The following is a 21,406-nucleotide window of genomic DNA, read 5'->3' as shown; positions in this document are numbered from 1 at the left end:
CAGGTCCAGCACTGTCAATCACTCATTTTGTCAGTCAGTGGCTAAGGACTGAGAACCAGTAATGGCAACAGAGAAGGCGCATCAGAGGAGGGCTACTTATTTCAGTTCCCCTCAACTCAGTTCAGCAGAGTGGCTCTCACTGCTTGCTACAGGGGTGGACTGTAGGGTCTGTTATATTTCCTTCACGATGTAATGTTCCATATCATGCTTTATTTCTTTCCATTTTTAATTTATTTCATTGTTTATTTTTGGCCCTGCTGGGTCTTTGTTACTGCAAGCAGGCTTTCCCTAGGTGCCGTGTGTGGGCTTCTCGTTGCAGGGGCCTCTTTGGTTGCAGAACACAGGCTCTCGGGTGAAAGGGCTTCTGTAGTTTCAGCACCTGGGCTTAGTTGCCCCTCAGCATGTGTAATCTTCCCGGACCAGAGAGCAAACCCATGTCCCCTGCGTTGGCAAGTAGATTCTTAACCACTGGGCCACAAGGGAAGTCCATATGACTTTTTTTTTTTTCATTTTTGGCTCAGAAAAATAATGTTGAGGCAAGTGAAAGTGAAGTCGCTCAGTTGTGTCCGACACTTTGCGACCCCGTGGTCTGTAGCCTACTAGGCTCCTCCGACCATGGGATTCTCCAGGCAAGAATACTGGAGTCGATTGCTATTTCCTTCTCCAGGGGATCTTCCCAACCCAGGGATCGAACCCAGGTCCCCCGCATTGGGGGCAGACGCTTTAACCTCTGAGCCACCAGGGAAGCTGTCTAGGCAAACAGTGTGTAATAAGTCAGCACTCTTCCAGGGCTGCTGTAAATAGGACACTCATGTGTGTGCTAAGTTGCACAGTTGCATGCAACACCATAGACTGGAGTCCACCAGGATCCTCTGCCCATGGGGTTTTTCAGCAAGAATACTGGAGTGGGTTGTCATTTCCTTCTCGAGGGGGAACTTCCCAATCCAGGGATCAAACCCAAGACTCCTGCATTGCAGGCATATTCTTTACCACTGAGCCACCGGGGAAGCCAAAATAGGATATGCACTTACTAATAAAAGAGAAAGTTTTAAAGAAAGTTACAGAAACTACTGATAGTAGACATATTATTTTGTGTATAGAATCCTAGACATATTCATTTTACTCTGAAACTTCATAGAAATGAGGTTTCCTTATATTTTAACTCAATTTACTTTGGGGCAAGTCTTTAGTCTGAGGATCAAGGATGTGTCTAAAATGAAAGTAGACAATGGGTATGTGGAAAATCTGTTTCCTGTCCTTTTTTTGGTTGGCTTCATTGCTTTATTTGCTCTGAAGTCTGTTAGAAGGAAAATATTAGAAACAGAAATTTGTTCGAAAAGATATTACCAATTACCTCTGGGTATGTGCAGCTGTAGTATCCACATAGTTTTTAAAGCTTTAATTTTTAACAGCCATCACTAATCATTAAGCTCATTCACATTTTCTACATTGGGCATGTCACCAAAGGGCTCAGATCAAATTTCTTTTTGGTCATGACTTAGTCATGTGAACTTTGGCCAAGCTTCCTTATTATTTTTATTATAGGAAAGATTTTCTCAGAGAGACAAGATATTTTTTCTTCAATTTGTGATGACCGAATTAAGAGACTGAGGGCATAAAACAGTATGTTCTTGTAGTCTCAAATATACCTATGCATGATCTATATTTTGTTCATGAAATCACTGTTTATTGGATGACTTTTGGTTTAGGCCCTAGAGTTGATCCTCCAGGGATTTAATGAGAAGTTTTAATGAGAAGTAGGCTTGGTCCCTCCCCCGCAAAATCTTCTCTAGTTGGAGAGAAAATAAATGTTTAATTTAATAGCTAGGCAAACTGAAATGTGAGGGCCATCACAAAGTGTATTTGATTAAGAACCATTTGAGGGGAAGAGAGACTATACATTTAGAGTTCTGAAAAGAGAGAGCTGATTGAAGACAATTCAGAGAATATTCTAAAAAGGAAAACGAGATGAGACTGGTAGATTCTGAAATAACAAGAGCTGGTGGAAGAAATGATGGGAGCAAAGGTTCCCAGAGATTTGTTATTTACCCCCCTGAACTTGAATTCTTTGTCATGCCTGTAATCAGTAAATGTGTAAACCCAGAAGAAATAGTTTAATTGTAGCATCATGATGGTGGGTTTCTGACTCTTGTGGGCCAGACAGTTGTGTGCACCAATGAACATGTCTGTAATCTTTCCTAGGTAAGATGCTCAGATTGTGATGGAGCAAAAAAGAAACTGGGTAAATGATTCCATTTTGGAAAGCATGTTAAGGGTTAGGGTTAGTTCAGTGGTTAGGACTTTGTGCTCTCATTGCTAAGGGATTGTTTTGCTTCAAGATTAAAAGTCAGAAATGTAGTACAAAAGGAGGTAAATGAGAAAATCAGTATTGGCAAATGATTCTGTCAATAGATGTCCAGATACTGTCAGTAGGTTACAAAATATATTTATTATAATAGGATATAATATGTATAATCAAAGGCACTGACAACCAATGACAAAGCAAATAAATTAGAAATATATGCATGCATCTAAGAATTAAATAGGTCTCTATGACGGCTTTTGAACTGTGGTGCTGGAGAAGACTATTGAAAGTCCCTTGGACTGCAAGGAGATCAAGCCAGTCAATCCTAAAGGAAATCAACCCCGAATACTCATTGGAAGGACTGATGCTGAAGCTGAAGCTTCAGTACATTGGCATATCTGATGTGAAAATATAACTCATTAGAAAAGACCCTGATGCTGGGAAAAGATTGAAGGCAGGAGAAAAAGGGCACGACAGAGGATGAGATGGTTGGATGGCATCACTGACTCAATGGACCTGAGTTTGAGCAAGCTCCAGGAAATGGTGAAGGACAGGGAAGTCTGGTGTGCTGCAGTCCATGGGGTCGCAAAGAGTCAGACACGACTGAGCGACCGAACAACAATAGCTAAGAAGACTCAAAGTGCTTGTTCTCTCTGCTTGTTTTTTGTTGGTGCTTGAGTTTGATTTGGGTTTCCAGCACTCCTGGAATAACGCTTTGATGTTTTGGGGTGTCCCGTGCATTCCTGAATACTCACCTGCCTCTCTGTCCTCTGTCCATAGAGTGCCAGTAGCATCCTCCCCCAACCACCCGCTGTGACAACCAAGAATGTCAGCAGACATTACCAGATGTCTCCTGGGGGCCAAAAGCCACTCCTGCTGAGAACCATTGGTTTAGACAAATGGGTGAATTTTTTTAAAAAGTGAGTCCTGAATAGGTTTAACAAAGAACCACACATGTGGCAGTAGGATGTGCAGTTAGCATAGAGAAAGGGGGGAAAAGAGACATTTAAAAATATTTGCATTGAGAAAGTACACTTTTAAAAAAGATTGATTCATTTTCATTCGATTGGCTGAGCCAGGTCTTAGCAGCAGAACTTGGGATCCTCTATCTGCATTGTGGCACGCAGGACCATTAGTTGAGATCGTGGATCTAGCTCCTCTACTAGGGATCAAACATGGCCCCCTGGATTGGAAGTGCAGAGTCTTAGCTGCTGGGAAGTCCCAATACACTTTGATTTATTCACCTTAGTCTCACTTACCTCTGGTAGAAAACACACAAGATAATATGTCTGGAAATGCCACCCGCTGTCTTGAGCTCTCCAAGCCCAGGCTTGGTTATTCCTGGCAGGTGGCCTCTGCTGGCTGACTGTAGGAACACTGTGAGCCCAGTCTGGTGCAGACACTCACAGTTTCATCTGGTGAGTGTTCTATGACTGATCAAGCTCAAGCCAGAGTCTTGGGTGAAGCTGGTGGAGGCAGATGACCTTTCCCCAGGGTTTAGAATGTCAGTGTGGACATGCTAGACATGGGGAGCATGCTCAGTTGACTGAGTCCCACAGAAATGACCTTCCCAATCTGGAGAGAGCAAGCCAAATTGCTCAGCATTGCTGGACAGTGCTATCCAGGCAGACAGAGCCATCAACTCTAGTCACTATGAAGAATTATCTTATCAATACGGGCAGCATTCTCTTTTCAATCTCTAGGGCTGTAAGTATTGGTGTCCTTTTAAGAAATGTATTATCTTTTATGTACCAAAGTAGAGGGTGTTTTTATCTGAACATCTGGTACCAGAATTTCTTTTACAGTGAGAGCTAACTTTATTGGAAAAAATATATATATTTGGCTAATACTTGGAATGGAGGAAGAGATATCTAAGTTACACTTCTGTGAGAAAGGTCATTATGGTTACAAATGCTTTGTGGGAAACAAAGGGATAATTCTGCTTTGCCTTTAAGGGTGTGAAATGAAAGAGGAAAAGGGAAGAGAAAGGATGAGAAATAAGCAAGATGGCAAAAGATTGTGTAATCTTTATGCTCTCTGGGGCCCCCAGAACATCACAATAAAATCTACTTTATCAGTTTGGGGCATAGTAGGCTGCAAGTTATAGAATACCAGAAACATGGTGGCCAAAATAAATGTGAATTTATCTAAAATCAGAGATTTGTAGTTGCTGGCAAGGATTCAGCTAATCAATGATGCCATCAAAGACTTAGGCACTTAAAAAAAAAATCTTTGTGCCCAGCTATATTTTTTTCATGTTTTAAAATTTGAATTTATTTTTGGCTGTGCTGGGTCATCATTGTTGCATGGGCTTTTTTCCAGTTGCAGGGCATGGGCTTTTCATTGAGGTGGCTTCTCTTGTTGCAGAGCTGGGCTCTAGGGCGTGTGGGCTCAGTAGTTAGTGCTCCCGGGCCCTAGGGCACAGGCTCAATAGCTGTGGCGCACGGGCTTAGATGCTCTGAGGCAAGTGGAATCTTCCCAGATCAGGATCGAACCCTGTCTCCTGCTTTGGAAGGTGGGTTCTTTGTCACTAAGCCATCAGGGAAGCCTTCCTAGGCACTTTCTATATTTCCACTTTGCCGTCCTTATTCTGTGGCTCTTATGCTCATCCTTGCCACATTATGGTCTGAGGCAGCTGCCATGTGCTCACATATTAAATCCATATTCAAGGCAAGAAGAGAATAAAGAGAAAGACTACCAATGGGGTGTATTCTTTTTTTAAAAAAGTAAACTCCCAGAAACACCCCCAGCAAGTTTCCACTTACATCACATGGCCTCTCTGAACTCAAGGGCCGAAAGGAAATAATAAGCTTTTTTTCCCCGCCAAATCTGGCGGGTAATTGCAGCTGCATTTCATACATTGGGTGTAGCACACAATTTATTTGTTTCATTATTTTATTTTTGAGCCTGAGGCATATGGGATCTTAGTTTCCTTACCAGGGATGGAACCCACACCCCTTGCATTGGAAGTTTGAAGTCTTAACCAGTGAACTGCCATGGAAGTCTCTAGTTAGCTTTTGTATCCTCTTCAATGGGCCTCCCAGGTGGCACAGTGGTAAAGAATCCCCCTGCCAATGCAGGAGACACACGCAAGAGACGCAGGTTTGCTCTCTGGGTTGGGAATGTCCTCTGGAGAAGGAAATGGCAACACTCCAGTATTCTCACCTGGAGACTCCCATAGACAGAGGAGCCTGGTGGGCTACCGTCCATGGGGGGGCAAAGAGTCGGAGACAGCTGAGCCCTCGCAGCTCAGCGGCAGCATCCTCCTTAACAGAGGCGGCCAAGGGAGGAGGCCTGGTTCTGGGTTAGCCAGCCCACGTGATCTGCGACAGCTACTGTACTCATAAATGCTGGCCGTGTGCAAGCTAGTTTAGGAAATGAAAGAAGGTGATGAGTTTCATACTGGAAAATCTGATATGAGCAGAAGAGTTTGTGGGAAAGTCGGAGGGCCTAGAGCTGACCTCCAGGGCGAGTGGAAATGATGGTGAGAGCTTCGGGCCTCCACAGGCTGTGGATCTGGGGGGTGGACAATCACAACTGGACCTCATGGCTGATGTCTGGTTATGCTGACCTCTAGTTAAACCCCAGAATAATCTGGTTACTCTTCTATATAGTCGTCAGATTTGCTACTTTCCCACAGTCCCTTCTTCACCTCCCCTGCTAATGTCTTCCATGCCAGTCTTGAAACTTCCGTCACCACTTTGTTTCGCTGCCTTCAGATTTTCCCCGCCTCATCCGGCCTCGGGTAGCCTTTGGTGTCTACTTGTTGCCCTGTCCCAGTGGCTCGGGTGGTAAAGAATCTACTTGCCAATGTGTGAGACTTAAGAGATACAGGTTTGATCACTGGGAGGAGAAAATGCCCTGGAGGAGGGCATGGCCACCCACTCTGGCCTGGAGAATCCCATGGACAGAGGAGCCTGGCGGGCCACGGTCCATGGGGCTGTACAGGGTCAGACATGACTGAAGTGACTTAGCATGCACACATACACCTAAAAGCTGCAAAATAGCTTTCAGGGAGAAATAACATAAGGAATGAATGACTAGAAAATGGAAGGGGGTAAGAGATCAACAGGAGCAGCCTCCGTCCTCTTGCTGGGGTTGAGATGTCTCTTCCTCTGCTCCTGAGGGCGCATTCCTCCAGCTCAGAGGCCCTGCGGCTTCACTTCTTCAGTTCCTGCCAGAGTAACATGAAGTCCTTTTGGATTCTCAAGTTCAAAGACTCACAGTAAACATCTGTGTTTACAAATTATTTGTAAAGTTCACATATTAGATTGTTATTTACATATTGGATATTCTATATGGATCTATTATTCACGTATTGGGTATTATTTTCCGTAATATCTTATGGAAAAACCCAAATGAACTTTTTGGCCAACCCAATACATGAGACATCTCTCCATAACCGGGAACTGAAATATAATCATAGTAAAACAAACTTGGAACAATAACCATAAATAGAATGTGTTTTAGAATAGCATTTGATTATCTTGGGAAAAAGCTTAAAATAGCTAGCTAAATGGAAGAACTGGACTCAAAACAACATATGTGATCTGAGGTTTTTTTTTTTTCATATCCAGAGAGTGAGAGGAATTGAGGGAGTGGGCATCATATGTGCATCTTTGGCACCAAGGTTAGAATTTAATGCCCAGCAAGGTGTGGCTTCTTTATCATCTTTAATCCACACAATAAACCAGACTATTAATATGTATCAAGGTTACAGTTGCTTAATATTAAAAAGCAACAGAGTTGATAACAGCCAGCAACAGCACAACTTTAGAATTCTCCACCCTCCTCCCTAGGTTATTTTAAGACATTGCTTTTTCTTTTAGTCTAGCTAAGTAATTCTCAAACTTTAGTGTGCATAGCAAGCATTTTACATGGTTGTGAACATAAAACTATGTGTACTGTACCTTGCAAGTAATTTGAGGATAATACAGGGATAGTTAGGGCTTCCCTGGTGGCTCAGGGGTAAAGTATCCGCCTGCCAATGCAGGAGATGCAGATGCCATCCCCGGGTTGTGAAGATCCTCTGGAGATGGAAATGGCAACCCACTCCAGTATTCTTGCCTGGGAAATCTCATGGACAGAGAAGCCTGGCAGGCTACAGTCCATGGGGTTGCAAAGAGTCAGACTTGACTGAGCAACTGAACACACACAGGGATAATTGAAAAGTTTTTCCTCCTTATTAGCTGACATTGGAATTAAACCTTGAAGCACTTGCTACTTTATTTAGATTTAAAAACAGATTTAAATGGATATCATGCATGTGAAAAAGTTGACAGGATTTATTTTTGAAAACGGGATTATGACAAAACCCTTCTCTTTATTCTCATCTTTACTGTCTAATTTTTCTACAATGAAGCCACAGTACTTTTCTAATCAGAAAAAGAAGTTACTTAAAAATAATCAAATGATAAAAGTTCACTGACTGTGCTCATTTGACTCTTCCCCTGCCCCCTGCCCCCACCACCCCCTAGAGCTTAGTAGCCTAAAGACAGAGCCTGTTACAAAAGCTAACAGAAGCTCACCCCACCCTATGGTCAACTTCAAGTCCCAGGGATCTGCCATCTTTGACTTTAAGACAGCAAAGGTCTTCCCACACGGTTATTTCCAATAGAGTGGAAATATGGGGTGGGGGGAGGAAATCGAGCAATCCAACCATATTTAGGCACAAATGAATCAACTCACTAATCAAAATGGGTTGCATTATAAGATTAGTCCCAGAACACATTTGCTCTCTGCCTCCCATTTGGGTTATCAGCATTGTGACTTCTTTGTGTATAGTTCTAGTTTTTGCTAACCATACAATATCCACACAGCCACAAAGCTAAGAATTCTGTATTTTCCCAAGCTCAGTTGATCTCTAAGAGAGACTACTTTGTGCAATGAGGGAATCTGGTTTAAATTTCTCGTGCTGAGCCTTTGATAAGACAGATTAGTAATGCTGCATTTTAAAAAGTATGTAGAAACTCAACCAGTTTAGCTACCAAGTGCTGTTCAGCTGGTATGCAAATGTCTTTCGTGTTCCCAGAATTTTTTCCCGAACCTTCAGGGTGTGGAACCAAGATGCCCTTTCTCTATGCTTCCAAAGTCTTTTCATCTTGGCATAGATACTCAGGAGCTGCAGGTAAGATTTTAAAAGGATAAAGAACTATATATAAAGCATCCTCCCAAATAAAGCTTTGTTGAGCTAAGTTTTGTCTGAGGTCAAGAAGTCCATTTGTCTAATACAGCAATGAAGATCAATGGACCACCGCAGGGCACTCCTTCCCCTGGACACTGCTGTGATTTCCAGCACAGCTTCTTTCTGCCCTTCCCCTTGTCTCAGCCTAGACAGCTTTGAAAATCAAGAAGCAGCCATAAAGGAGCCTATAAAGGAAGTTTCCAGATGCAACAGAGAAAAGCAACAGAGGAAAAAGCAGGTCATTTATTTTTATATCCTCCTTTGCCTTTGTTTCCTCTTTCTACTTATTCTCCCCATGAACTGCCACAGAATTATAGGAGGAGCAAAAGCTCATCCCCTTACAGCCCATCTAGATGGAAACGGTGAGGGGGCTTAAGTTACTATTTTTTTCTTTCAGTAGAAAATAAGAGCCCACAGGATAATCCAGGAATGGAAGGGCTGCCGTGCATATATGGAAGGGACCATAAAGTTATAGAATTTATTTATATTAGTGTCTAAATGTGCTAGCATCAGTGCAGAGTTGTTTTTTTTTTTTAAATATGTATTTATTAAGCTGCTCTGGGTCTCAGCTAAGGCATGCAGGATCTTTCAGTTGCAACACGTGAAACCTAGTTCCCAGACCAAGAATGGAACCTGGGCCCCCTGCATTGGTACCTCAGAGTCTTAGCCACTGGACCACCGGGAAGGTCCCCCAATGCAGAGTTTTGTTTTGGCACAGCCTGACGGGTCTTCCCTTCCCAAGTCATAGCACCACACCTGCAGAGCACAGACTCTTTCCTTGTCCAAGATGTGCTTTTCCACTGGTGGGGCCATGAAGGAGACCATACAGGACAAAGCAGTTCTTGTGGACCCAATAGATAGTGTAAATAACACGCTCTGGGAAGTTAAAGAACGAAAGTCATGAAGAACAAGTATGCATTCTGCCAAGACTTGAAACAACCATCCACCACACCTAAATCCTCTAATAAGATTTCTATGAGGCTTTAGTTCATCATTAAGCTGCCATGGGATATCCTCTGAGAGAGAGTAAAATGGGCAGCTTTCTCTTTTCTGGCAGCAGTAACTGTTAAGTCCATTATTTGTATTCATTCAGGCTCATCAATCTTCGCATAGTTTTAAATGCAAGAAACATTTTCAAATGGAGGCTAGTCTTGATTTTCTTTATAAGCAATGTACACCATTGTAATCATAGCTTTTTGTCATTGGGAAAAACGAATTATTTTATTTTACTTTATTATTGCTTAGTTGTGGCGTAAGAACTCTTAGTTGTGGTATGTGGGATCTAGTTCCTTGACCAGGGATTGAACCTGAATCCCTTGCATTGGGAGCCCAGAGTCTTACCAACAAGGAAGTCCTGAGAATAGTGAGTCATTTTGAATTGCTATGATGAGCCCACTCCTTCCTGTCTTGGCAGAACCGATCATCACTGCTCACCCAATCTGCAGGCAGGATGGTGACTCAGATTGTTGAAACCCTGTTGTGTGGGTCAATGACTGTCTCTCCTGGGTTAAGGGCATGACCACCAGCAGCCGTTAGAGTCCAACCAACAAACACACAGGTGTCATTGGGCCAAGCACAAGGCTCAACACCATGGGAATAGATGGAGAGGTATTAGCAGGTGTGTGTATTCAGTAAGGGCTCATGTATATGGCACTGTGCTGGCCATTGCAGAAATACACAGAGAGATACAGGGCATGGCTGCTGCCCCTAGGGAGCATGCAAGCTCATTGAAGAGTAATATGCATGTGTGCACACACACAGACACAGACACACACACACACACACACAAACACACACTCACTCACTCCATCTTATATCCTTACATTCTCTTTGGAGCAAACAAAACTCATTTAACCCTCATAGCTTAATGAGATGGGTGCTGTTATTAACCCCATTATACAGCCATGGAAAGTGAAGGAGAGAGGGAGATGGGGTGATAAACAGAAAAGATGGAGTTTCAACCCAGGCAGTCTTGCTGTGGTTCTTGTGCCATATAGACTATGTAATACAGAAAGTAAAGTATAAAGCAAAATGGTAGGGACTTCCCTGGTGGTCCACTGGTTAAGAATCTGCCCTCCAGTGCAGCGGATGTGGGTTTGATCCCTGATTGGGCAATTAAGATCACACATGCAGAGGGGCAGCTAAGTCTGAGCTGCAACTAGAGAAAGCCCGTGAGCCAGAATCAAGAGCCCTCCTCCCACCGTAACAAAGACCCAGCTCAGCCAAAGTAAATAAACTAATAATAGTAATAGAATATGTAAAATTAAAAAAAAAAAAAAAGCAAAGCTGTCAAGTGGCCTTCTTTTTCTGAATTCTAGCGTTCTAAAATCCCAACCCAGGGTTCAAAACCAGGTCTCTTGTGTTGCAGGCAGATTCTTTACCTTCTAAACCACCAGGAAAGCCTTCAATAAATAATAATAATAAAATAAGTAAAATGCAAAAATTAAAGAAACTTCTTTTGCTGAATTCTAGCATTCTGAAATCAGGAACTGATTGAGTGTGTGAAAGTCTCTCAGTCATGCCCAACTCTTGGTGACCCCATGGACTGTAGCCTGCCAGGTTCCTCTGTCCATGGAGTTCTCCAGGCAAGAATAATGGAGTGGGTAGCCATTCCCTTCTCCAGGGGAACTTCCTGATCCAGGAATCAAACCATGGTCTCCTGCAGTGCAGGCAGATTCTTTACCAGCTGAACTACCCAGGAAGCTCTGATTCAGTTCAGTTCAGTTCAGTTGCTCAGTCGTGTCTGACTCTTTGCGACCCCGTGAATCGCGGCATGCCAGGCCTTCCTGTCCATCCCCAACTCCCGGAGTTTACTCAAACTCATGTCCATCAAGTTGGTGATGCCATCCAGCCATCTCATCGTCTGTTGTACCCTTCTCTTCCTGCCACCAATCCCTCCCAGCATCAGGGTCTTTTCCAATGAGTCAACTCCTCGCATGAGGTGGCCAAAGTACTGTAGTTTCAGCTTCAGCATCAGTCCTTCCAATGAACACCCAGGACTGATCTCCTTTAGGATAGACTGGTTGGATTTCCTTGCAGTCCAAGAGACTCTCAAGAGTCTTCTCCAACACCACAGTTCAATAGCATCAATTCTTCAGTGCTCAGCTTTCTTTATAGTCCAACTCTCACATCCATACATGACTACCGGAAAAACCATAGCCTTGACCAGACGGACCTTTGTTGGCAAAGTAATGTCTCTGCTTTTTAATATGTTATCTAGGTTGGTTATAACTTTCCTTCCAAGGAGTAAATGACTTTTAATTTCATGGCTGCAGTCACCATCCGCAGTGATTTTGGAGCCCCCAAAAATAAAGTCTGACACTGTTTCCACTGTTTCCCCATCTATTTCCCATGAAGTGATGGGACCAGATGCCATGATGTTAGTTTTCTGAATGTTGAGCTTTAAGCCAACTTTTTCACTCTCCTCTTTCACTTTCATCGAGAGGCTTTTGAGTTCCTCTTCACTTTCTGCCGTAAGGGTGGTGTCATCTGCATATCTGAGGTTATTGATAGTGGTGTGTGTATTTATAATATACTAGCAGACTGCTCAGAGTACTCACTAACCATACTTTTGTAGTGGTGGTGATGGTTTAGTCACTAAGTCGTGTCTGACTCTTTTGGGAGTTCCCAGGCAAGAATACTGGAGTGGGGTAGCCGTTTCCTTCTCCAAGGGATCTTCCTGACCAGTGATAAAACTTATGTCTCCTGCATCGGCAGGCAGATTCTTTACTATTGAGTCGACAGGGAAGTCCCAAGAGCCAAACAGTGGGAGTGAACAATGAATGTAATAGGAGACTTGAGTTGAAATAAAACCTTCAAGCATAAATAAACGTTAGTCCAAAGATAAAAGAAAAAGTCAGGATGCCTGTGGCACGCAGGCAAGGAGTAACAACTTACATTCAGAACAAGATTGGGAAGCCTGCATATGGAGAGAAACGAGATGAATGTAGACAGGGAAGCAGGGGCTAGATTGTCAGGGCACTGATAGGACTCACCCTGTAGACAATGGTATCTCACTGGTAATTTTATTTTAAACAGTCATGCTTATTGTGAGCATGTCACTTGACATGATCACATTTGAGAATTTAAAAGACCATTATGGCTTTGGTATTTCAAAAGGCTCAATGTTAACGGCTTCTGCATGCTTGAGAATACTTTGTAGAAGGAATGCTGGCATCTATATATTTATGGTGGCAAACTACAAAAGCCTAACTGTGGAATTTTCTTTGCTATGTAGCTAGGCTGATGTCAAAACCATTAGAGAAGTCACCGTATGAGCACTATGCGAGTAAGGACACATTCCCAAATATACAGATAAGATGGGGTCACCCTATGCAGCATAAAATTGCTAGTTGATCCATCCACTATATAAAATAGCTCAATTGGAAAGCTACTTTTTTTTTTTTTTTTTTGTAAATGGTATAGGGCTATCTACATTTAAAAAGGGCTCTGAGTTCTTCAAAACATCATGGAAATTTGCTTCTTCGTGGCCAACAGAGAGTGTCTTCTGCTGTACTGGATCTCTCTGACTTCTGTCTCTGACCCTAGACTTTTTTTCCGAATGGTTTCATTTGAGTAGTTTAGGCCCATTCAAGAGCATCTCCCTTTTAAATAACAAAGTCAACTGATTAGAGACTTTAATCACAGCTACAGAATCCTTTTTGTACGCCATATAAAATAACCTAATCCTGGGAATGGTATTTTCCACGGAATAGCAATCTAGAAGATCATCTTAGAAGTGTGCCCACCTTGGGTTCCTTGCAGAGGGAAGCTCATTTCTCAGACGGTACCCTTGGTTAGCTCTGTTTACCTCTGTTTACCTCCGCTAAAGGCACTACTCCATAGTAGCAGTCATGGCTATGGATTTGGAACTCCATTTTGAAAGAGCTGACTTTAATCTGGTATTTCTTTTAATTTCAGGTACATATAATAGGGTGGACATTCTCGTGTCCTTTGTCATTATTTGCATTTCCAGGGCTGTTCCCTTATAAAAGTGGGTGTATGTGGGAACACTTCAAAAATCAGCCATTGTGGTCTGTCAGAGACAGCAGCTAGGAGCTCTCCTGGGTGGTGAGCGGGCCGGGGAGAGGGAGCCAGATTGACCGAGATGCCAGCAGTAGCCTGGTGTACCACTGTGCGGGCAGCCTGAGTGATGACGGTGGTGGCCCCCGGACGCTGTTCTCCTCCAACAGCGGCTGCCTGTGCTGCCGTGTCCTGGCGGGCACCATCCTGCCGGGCACCCGGTACCTGATCTTCAATGCTGTAGCGCTGCTGGCTCTGTTGAGTGCCCTGGCTGATCCAGATCAGTATCACTCTTCAAGTTCTGAACTCGGAGGTGACTTTGAGTTCATGGATGATGTCAACATGTGCATTGCCATCACAATTTCTGTTCTCATGGTCCTTATCTGGGCAGCGGCTGTGCACGGAGCATACAAGCAACATGTGACCAGGATCATCCCATCCTTCTGTTACCAGATCTTTGGTTTTGCCCTGAACACCTTGGTTGCAGTCACTGTACTTGTTTATCCAAGTTCCATCCAGGAATACATACGATAGTGCAGTTCAGTTCAGTCACTCAGTCATGTCTGACTCTTTGCGACCCCATGAATCGCAGCTCGCCAGGCCTCCCTGTCCATCACCAGCTCCTGGAGTTTACTCAAACTTATGTCCATCGAGTCGGTGATGCCATCCAACCATCTCATCTTCTGTCATCCCCTCCTCCTGCCCTCAATCTTTCTCAGCATCAGGGTCTTTTCCAATGAGTCAGTTCTTCGCATCAGGTGACCAAAGTACTGGAGTTTCAGCTTCAGCATCAGTCCTTCCAATGAACACCCAGGACTGATTTTCTTTAGGATGGACCGGTTGGATCTCCTTGCAGTCCAATGGACTCTCAAGAGTCTTCTCCAACACCACAGTTCAAAAGCATCAATTCTTTGGCACTCAGCATTCTTTATAGTCCAACTCTCACATCCATACATGACCACTGGAAAAACCATAGCTTTGACAAGATGGACCTTTGTTGGTAAAGTAATGTCTCTGCTTTTTAATATGCTATCTAGGTTGGTCATAACTTTTCCTCCAAGGAGAATCATCTTTTAATTTCATGGCTGCAGTCACCATCTGCAGTGATTTTGGAGCCTCTCAAAATAAAGTCTGTCACTGTTTCTCCATCTATTTGCCATGAAGTGATGGGACCAGATGCTATGATCTTAGTTTTCTGAATGTTGAGCTTTAAGCCAAATTTTTCACTCTCCTCTTTCACTTTCATCAAGAGGCTCCTTAGTTCTTTGATTTCTGCCATAAGGGTGGTGTCATCTGCATATATGAGGTTATTGATATTTCTCCCAGCAATCTTGATTCTAGCTTGTGCTTCCTCCAGCCCAGCATTTCTCATGATGTACTCTGCATAAAAGTTAAATAGGCAGGGTGACACTACACAGCCTTGATGTACTCCTTTTCCTATTTGGAACCAGTCTGTTGTTCCATGTCCAGTTCCAATTGTTGCTTCCTGACCTGCATACAGGTTTCTCAAGAGGCAGGTCAGGTAGTCTGGTATTCTCATCTCTTTAAGAATTTTCCAAAGTTTATTGTGGTCCACACAGTCAAAGGCTTTGGCATAGTCAATAAAGCAGAAGTAGATATATTTCTGGAACTCTCTTGATTTTTAGATGATCCAATGGATGTTGGCAATTTGTTCTCTGGTTCCTCTGCTTTTTCTAAATCCAGCTTGAACATCTAGAAGTTCACAATTCACGTATTGCTGAAGCCTGGCTTGGAGAATTTTGAGCATTACTTTACTAGCATGTGAGATGAGTATAATTGTGTGGTAGATTGAGCATTCTTTGGTATTGCCTTTCTTTGATACTGGAATGAAAACTGACCTTTTCCAGTCCTGTGGCCACTCCTGAGTTTTCCAAATTTGCTGGTATATTGAGTGCAGCACCTTCACAGCATCATCTTTTAGGATTTGAAATAGCTCAACTGGAATTCCATCACATCCACTAGCTTTGTTCGTAGTGATGCTTCCTAAGGCCCACTTGACTTTATATTCCAGGATGTCTATCTCTAGGTTGGTGATCACCCCATCGTGGTCGTGAAGATCTTTTTTGTAAAGTTCTTCTGTGTATTCTTGCTACCTCTTCTGCTTCTGTTAGGTCCATACCATTTCTGTCCTTTATTGAGCCCATTTTTGCATGAAATGTTCCCTTGGTATCTCTAATTTTCTTGACGAGATCTCTAGTCTTTCCCATTCTATTGTTTTCCTCTATTTCTTTGCATTGATCACCGAGGAAGGCTTTCTTATCTCTCCTGGCTATTCTTTGGAACTCTGCATTCAAATAAGTATATCTTTCCTTTTCTCTTTTGCCTTTCCCTTCTCAACTGCCTCCTAATTTTCCTCACAAAGATGATATCATGTCAGTGAATCCTATCTGTTTGGTCCTCATTATTTTTCTGTTTATCAGCATTATCTTGACTGTTAAGGATTATTTGATCAGCTGTGTTTGGAACTTCTGGGCTTCCCTGGTGGCTCAGAGGTTAAAGCATCTGCTTGCAATGCGGGCGACCTGGGTTCAATCCCTGGGTCGGGAAGATCCCCTGGAGAAGGAAATGGCAATCCACTCCAGTATTCTTGCCTGGAGAATCCCATGGATGGAGGAGCCTGGTGGGCTACAGTCCACGGAGTCGCAAAGAGTCGGACACGACTGAGTGAGTTCACTTCACTTCACATCAGTGGCAGGAACTCCTCTGATGCCCTGGATTATGTTATCAGCAGTGACGCTGCAGTGCTGTTACCCCCTACCACCGCCGCCCTGTGTGTCTGCCTAAGCCTGGAAGTGGGGCGTAGCTGAGAGAGACAGCTTAATTTTACTTCTGAGATGAGCTCTCTGAGCTTATTTCTTACTGAAATGCCAAAGCTTAAAACTTTAGGTGTTAGGTTGAAACTCTGTCATTTGAAACCTGGGCTTTAGCTAGAGCTCTGTGATGGAGTAACTGTAGACTTCTCTCTGTGGGGGTGGGGAGGTTGCCCCAGTCTTCCCTCTGCAACAAAACTTTCAACAATCTGGATGAACCTTTGTCCAAGGAGTCTTGTATATGCTGAGCCCCAAAGTTGAAGACATTATGATTTTTCACTCCCTTTTTCTCTTTTGGAAGTGTAAACTAAAGTCAAAATTAGACCAGAAAAAATCAGTTGTTGTTTGTTGTGACTGAATTGGCAGTGACTCCTATGTGTTTGTGTTACTTGCTCAGTCGCGTCTGACCCTTGCTACCCCACAGACTGTAGCCCACTAGGCTCCTCTGTCCATAGGATTTCTCGGGTAAGCATACTGGAGTGGGTGGCCATTTCTTGCTCTGAAGTGTCTTCCTGATCCAGGGATGGAATCCAGATCTCCTGCATTATAGGCAGTTTCCTGCATTGCAGGCAGAGTCTTCACCAACTGAACCACCAGGGCTATGTGTTCAGCTGCCTCTATTTCCTTTTTCTCCAGGTGTTAAAGCTGGACTACACTTCTCAGTCTGGCCCTTGGCTGTGGGTCTGGGAACTCACCTCCTCCACAGTTCTCCCCTCCCTCCGTCTCTTGCCATCTGGGAAGCTGGAAATCAGAGGATTCCAATGCCCTAGGTGGTGCTGGAGACACGAGTTCCACGGAGCCTGAGTCCTGAGAAACTGCCTGACAGGGAATCATACAAGACGGCTGCCTGACCAAGAACACCTCTATTGAACTAGTTCATGAATGAAAACAGACTTTTTGTGTCAAGCATTGATAGGCTGGAGCTGATTGTTATAACAGTGAACCTCCTCTGACTGGTACAGCTGGATTTTACACTGCCTATGGCTGTGTACTGAGATATGTATTGTAGACCTTCATTATCTGCAGGTTCTGCATCCACAGATCCAACCAACTATGGATCAACTGATATTTGGAAAAAATTTCAGAAAATTCCAATAAGCAAAACTTGAATTTGTCACTCTGGCAACTATTTGCATAACATTTACATGGTAATTATATTGTATAAATACTATTTACATAGTATTTACATTGTATTAGGTATTATAAGCAGTCTAGAGATGATTAAAAGTACATGGGTGGATGTGTGTAGATTATATGTAAATACTATACTGCTTTATATAAGGGACTTGAGCATCCATTGATTTTGATAACTTCAGAGGTCCTAGAATCATCCCTAGTTTTGCTGAGGGACAGCTGTATCATTAATATGATTGTTGTCACTTTCGTTACTTTTTTGTTAAACAAAAAGCACAATCTATATCCTATCCTATTAAAACTCAAGAAATGTAAGAAAATATTTGTTATATTGGGGGGATTAAATAGTATTCAATTTCTTTTCTTTTTTTTTTTGACTAAACAATTGAAGTTTTAGGACAATGTCTGCATGAATCTACTTGTAACAGGGAAATGAGTTAAATTTTCTTTTATTAGTTAAATTGGTCTCTTGAAATTAGTAAAATAGAAATCTAATTGGTTTTCTTTTTATTAATCTAATTAATTTGTATAAACATTGCTCCAGATTAAAGCTCAAATATTTTGAGAACATGCACAGTGAAAACCAGGAGATAAAAATGGCTGCTTATCAAGTCAGCCTCTACATTTTCAAGTTCACCTTTCTTACCTTTTGTTCTTATACAATGATGTCATTGCTTAGAATTTGGCTATTTCCAGTAAACCAATGTGTGATTTTAATGACCCTACTGAATGACATTTTATTTTGTATACTGAACTCACAAAAAAGTCAATAATGTAATTCCAGTTTATCTAATACAATATCTTGATATGTAATAGACAAACATATTTTGGAAACTCAAGGTAACATTTTTATTATTCCATGGACTTTATTGACTGATTTCAATCAAGGTAGAAATACCTTTGGTCTGAGTTAGCCTATTCCCACAGGAATGAATTGTTAGAAGAAAGATAAGGTAGGGAAAAACAACAAAAACAAAGATATTAATATAAACAGTGAATAGAACAGAAAAACAATGTTTGAATTATGATAATTTCTGATAATTTGAGGTAGTAAAGGTGACCAAATGCAAGAAAAATGAACATAAGGATACTCAAATAAGTGATATTTGAGCTAGAAGAAAATAAAAAATCAATATAGGCAAACATTTTGTATATTATAGACTTAAGAAAAGGGAGAAAAAGAAAAATCACTCTAAACTAAAAGAGACAAGATGTATTAACTGAAGACTATTAGCAAGGAGAGAAAGGAATGTAGAGTACAAAATATTTAAGAAAAAGGAGGAAACCCTGTAATTTGTGACAACATGGAGGGCATTAAGCTAAGTGAAATAAGCTAGGCAGAAAAAGACAAATACCTCTGATATCACTTATATGGGAAATTTAAAAAAAAATTGAACTCATAGAAAAAGTAGGATGGTAGTTGCCACGGTTTGGGGGTGGAGGAAGTAGGGAGAAGCTGGTAAAAGGTTACACATTTTCAGCTCTAAGAAGAATAAGGTTTGAGGAGCTAATGTATAACTTGGTGCATTGGCAGGCAGATTCTTTACTGTTGCGCCACCAGGGAAACCCCTATGGTTGAAATTTGCTACGAGAGTAGAACTTAAATGTCCTCACCCACCTCCCACCAAAAAGAGGTAAACATGTGAAGTGGTGGATGTGTTAATTAACTCGATGGAAGGAATCCTTTCACAATGTATTATACCTCAGTGAAGCTGGGGGAAAAAAGAAGGAAAACAAGCTTTAAAATAATTTCAGATTTCAGTTCCACGTTCAACTTGGCTGTGACCTAATTACTTTACTACTCTGAGTTCAAGTGCCCCCAACTCTAAGATGAAAATAATGATATCTCATAAGATGCCTGCAAAGCTGTCTTAAGCTTTCCAGGTCTAAGCACACAGTGGAGTCAGCCCCTCTCCTGTCAGATCAGTTCTCTCTCCTTCCAGGGTAATTAAGTGGTACCTGGGCATGTGACTGCTCATTCACTCTTTATTCCGCAGCCTACCTGTAATTAGATATGGTCCTGTGACTACATTCTCACCAGTAGGATGTGAGTGGACACTAAGAAGCTGGGTGTGCCTCTTACGTGCCTCTTCCTTGATTAGGACCAGTGGAGGTCCAGCTTTGACCGCGTGGGTGAGGCCAAGGCCACAGACCCTGAATGACAGCGTGGAGCAGAGCTTCCAACAGTCTCGACGACTCGGCTCCCATGGTTCCGGGAAAGAGCAGTATACTTCTATCCTCTTCAGCTTCCATTAAGGGAAGCACCTGAGACAAAATGAGGAGGAGGGTCCAGACATGGCCAGAAGAGTCATCCGAACATGAATAGACAGCTGTGCGGTTTGTGAAAGCCATGAGGGGGCCCTTGAGTCAAAGTCAGCTGCCAGACATTTGGGAAATTACCCAAGATGAAGTATCAGAGCCTGGATCAGAACCCAAGTCTCCTTCTTTGTTCTTAGACCAGAGTTTGGTTTTTTTTCTTTCTTTTTTTGGTGGAAGGGAAAATAAATAAAACCTTTAGGGGGTCAAATGGCTTTCCCAGAACTGAAGGAGAATTTTGGTTCAACCCATTCTGAGTTCAGTGATAGAGCATAAAACTTCCTGGAAAATTATGTAAAAGATAACCTGTTTGCTATATAGCTTGCTGGGAACAGGTCCATGTTGACACCAAGAAAATCACCAGAAGAGTGCCAGTGCCAAATCCCTGCTTTGTATTTGCAGCTTCCCTTCAGCAAGCAGAAACACTGTAATCTCATGAAAAAAGTGCCGGCCAAGGTCATTGACCAGGTGAATCATCTCCCTGGGCTGTTTCCTCATAGGTAGAGTAAGAGGATTGGACTAGTTTTCTGCAAAATTTCACCCGGCCCTACGCCTGAGGATAGGTATAAACTTTGTGGCTTTACTAAGGAAGGGCAAGGAAAAGTATTGGTTTTCTGGGTGGGGGTGAGATAATGCCAGGGGTGACTTTTTAGAATTGTACTGAAGGTGTCATTGAGAGCATTGCATCAGATACTCTTAATCTGCCCAGCTCGGGAAGTAAATGATGAGTAAGAATTAGTAGCTGACCTTGAGGAGCTCAGAATTAAGTGGAAGTCTTGTGTGGGAGTTAGTGTGGGATGGGGCAAGGGAGAGGGCATTGAGGGGAGTCCGGGGGAAACTTGGGGAATCACACAATCTCTGATTTGGCTTCCTCCAATGAAATAGCAACTCCTCAGGAAGGTTGGGAGGATTGGAAATAACATAGATAAGCTGACGAGGACAGCATCTGGAACAAAAGTGGTACCTACAAGATGGTTTACTGTCATGAATAGTGCAGCAGGGTGTAAGGCTGAGTGACAATCTCCCCAGGCTGCCCTTTGCCCACCCCCAACTCTGCTCTAGATGAAGAGACTGCTTTATTGGGGTGCTCACAAGTGGGCTTCTTCGGGTGTGAAACACTCTCTGAGGTGAGGTGCAGAGTTAAAAGGAGCTGATAGGGGTCTTCCCTGGTAGTCCAGTGGCTAAGACTCTGTTCTCTCAATGCAGGGCGCCTGGACTTGATCCCTAGTCAAGGAACTAGATCCCACACACTGCAGCTAAGAATTTTCGTGCTACAGCTAAAGACTTGGTGCAGCCAAATGAAATAAATAAATATTGAAAATAATAGTAAAAAATAAATATAGCTGATAGACTTAGAGGAGAGGCTAAGTGGTCTAATAGTAAGGAATTCATTGAGGGGAGCTGAGAAGTGAAAGGAAAATGGCTCTTGGGCTTGGAAGAGGAGAGGCACAGGAGGTGGGTGATGGCTGAGAGGTTACGGGGTAAGAGAACTGGGAGGTGGGGGGCAGGGAGGGCTGTGTGTGGGGGGGGAAGTTAGAGGGAGGGCAAGTAAAAGTGTAACAAGATTTTGAATGGGACCCCCACCTTTATTTTTGAGAGATAAGTTAAAGAATA

General features: G+C 42.8%; 1 protein-coding gene across 1 annotated transcript; it reads left to right on the top strand.

Annotated features, from left to right (window-relative positions):
• Nucleotides 1-12,734: 12,734 nt before the first annotated feature.
• On the top strand, nucleotides 12,735-19,732 carry LOC133071852 (lysosomal-associated transmembrane protein 4B-like). Its single transcript, XM_061164708.1, has 5 exons — nucleotides 12,735-12,777; nucleotides 13,579-14,041; nucleotides 15,866-16,008; nucleotides 16,215-16,302; nucleotides 19,579-19,732. The coding sequence occupies exons 1-5, from the start codon at nucleotides 12,735-12,737 to the stop codon at nucleotides 19,730-19,732; spliced, it is 891 nt and encodes a 296-aa protein (XP_061020691.1).
• The last annotated feature ends 1,674 nt before the right edge of the window (nucleotides 19,733-21,406 follow it).

The sequence above is a fragment of the Dama dama genome, chromosome 17 (genome assembly GCF_033118175.1).
Source record: "Dama dama isolate Ldn47 chromosome 17, ASM3311817v1, whole genome shotgun sequence".
NCBI classification, from domain to species: domain Eukaryota; kingdom Metazoa; phylum Chordata; class Mammalia; order Artiodactyla; family Cervidae; genus Dama; species Dama dama.
This window is presented reverse-complemented; position numbering and strand designations above follow the sequence as displayed.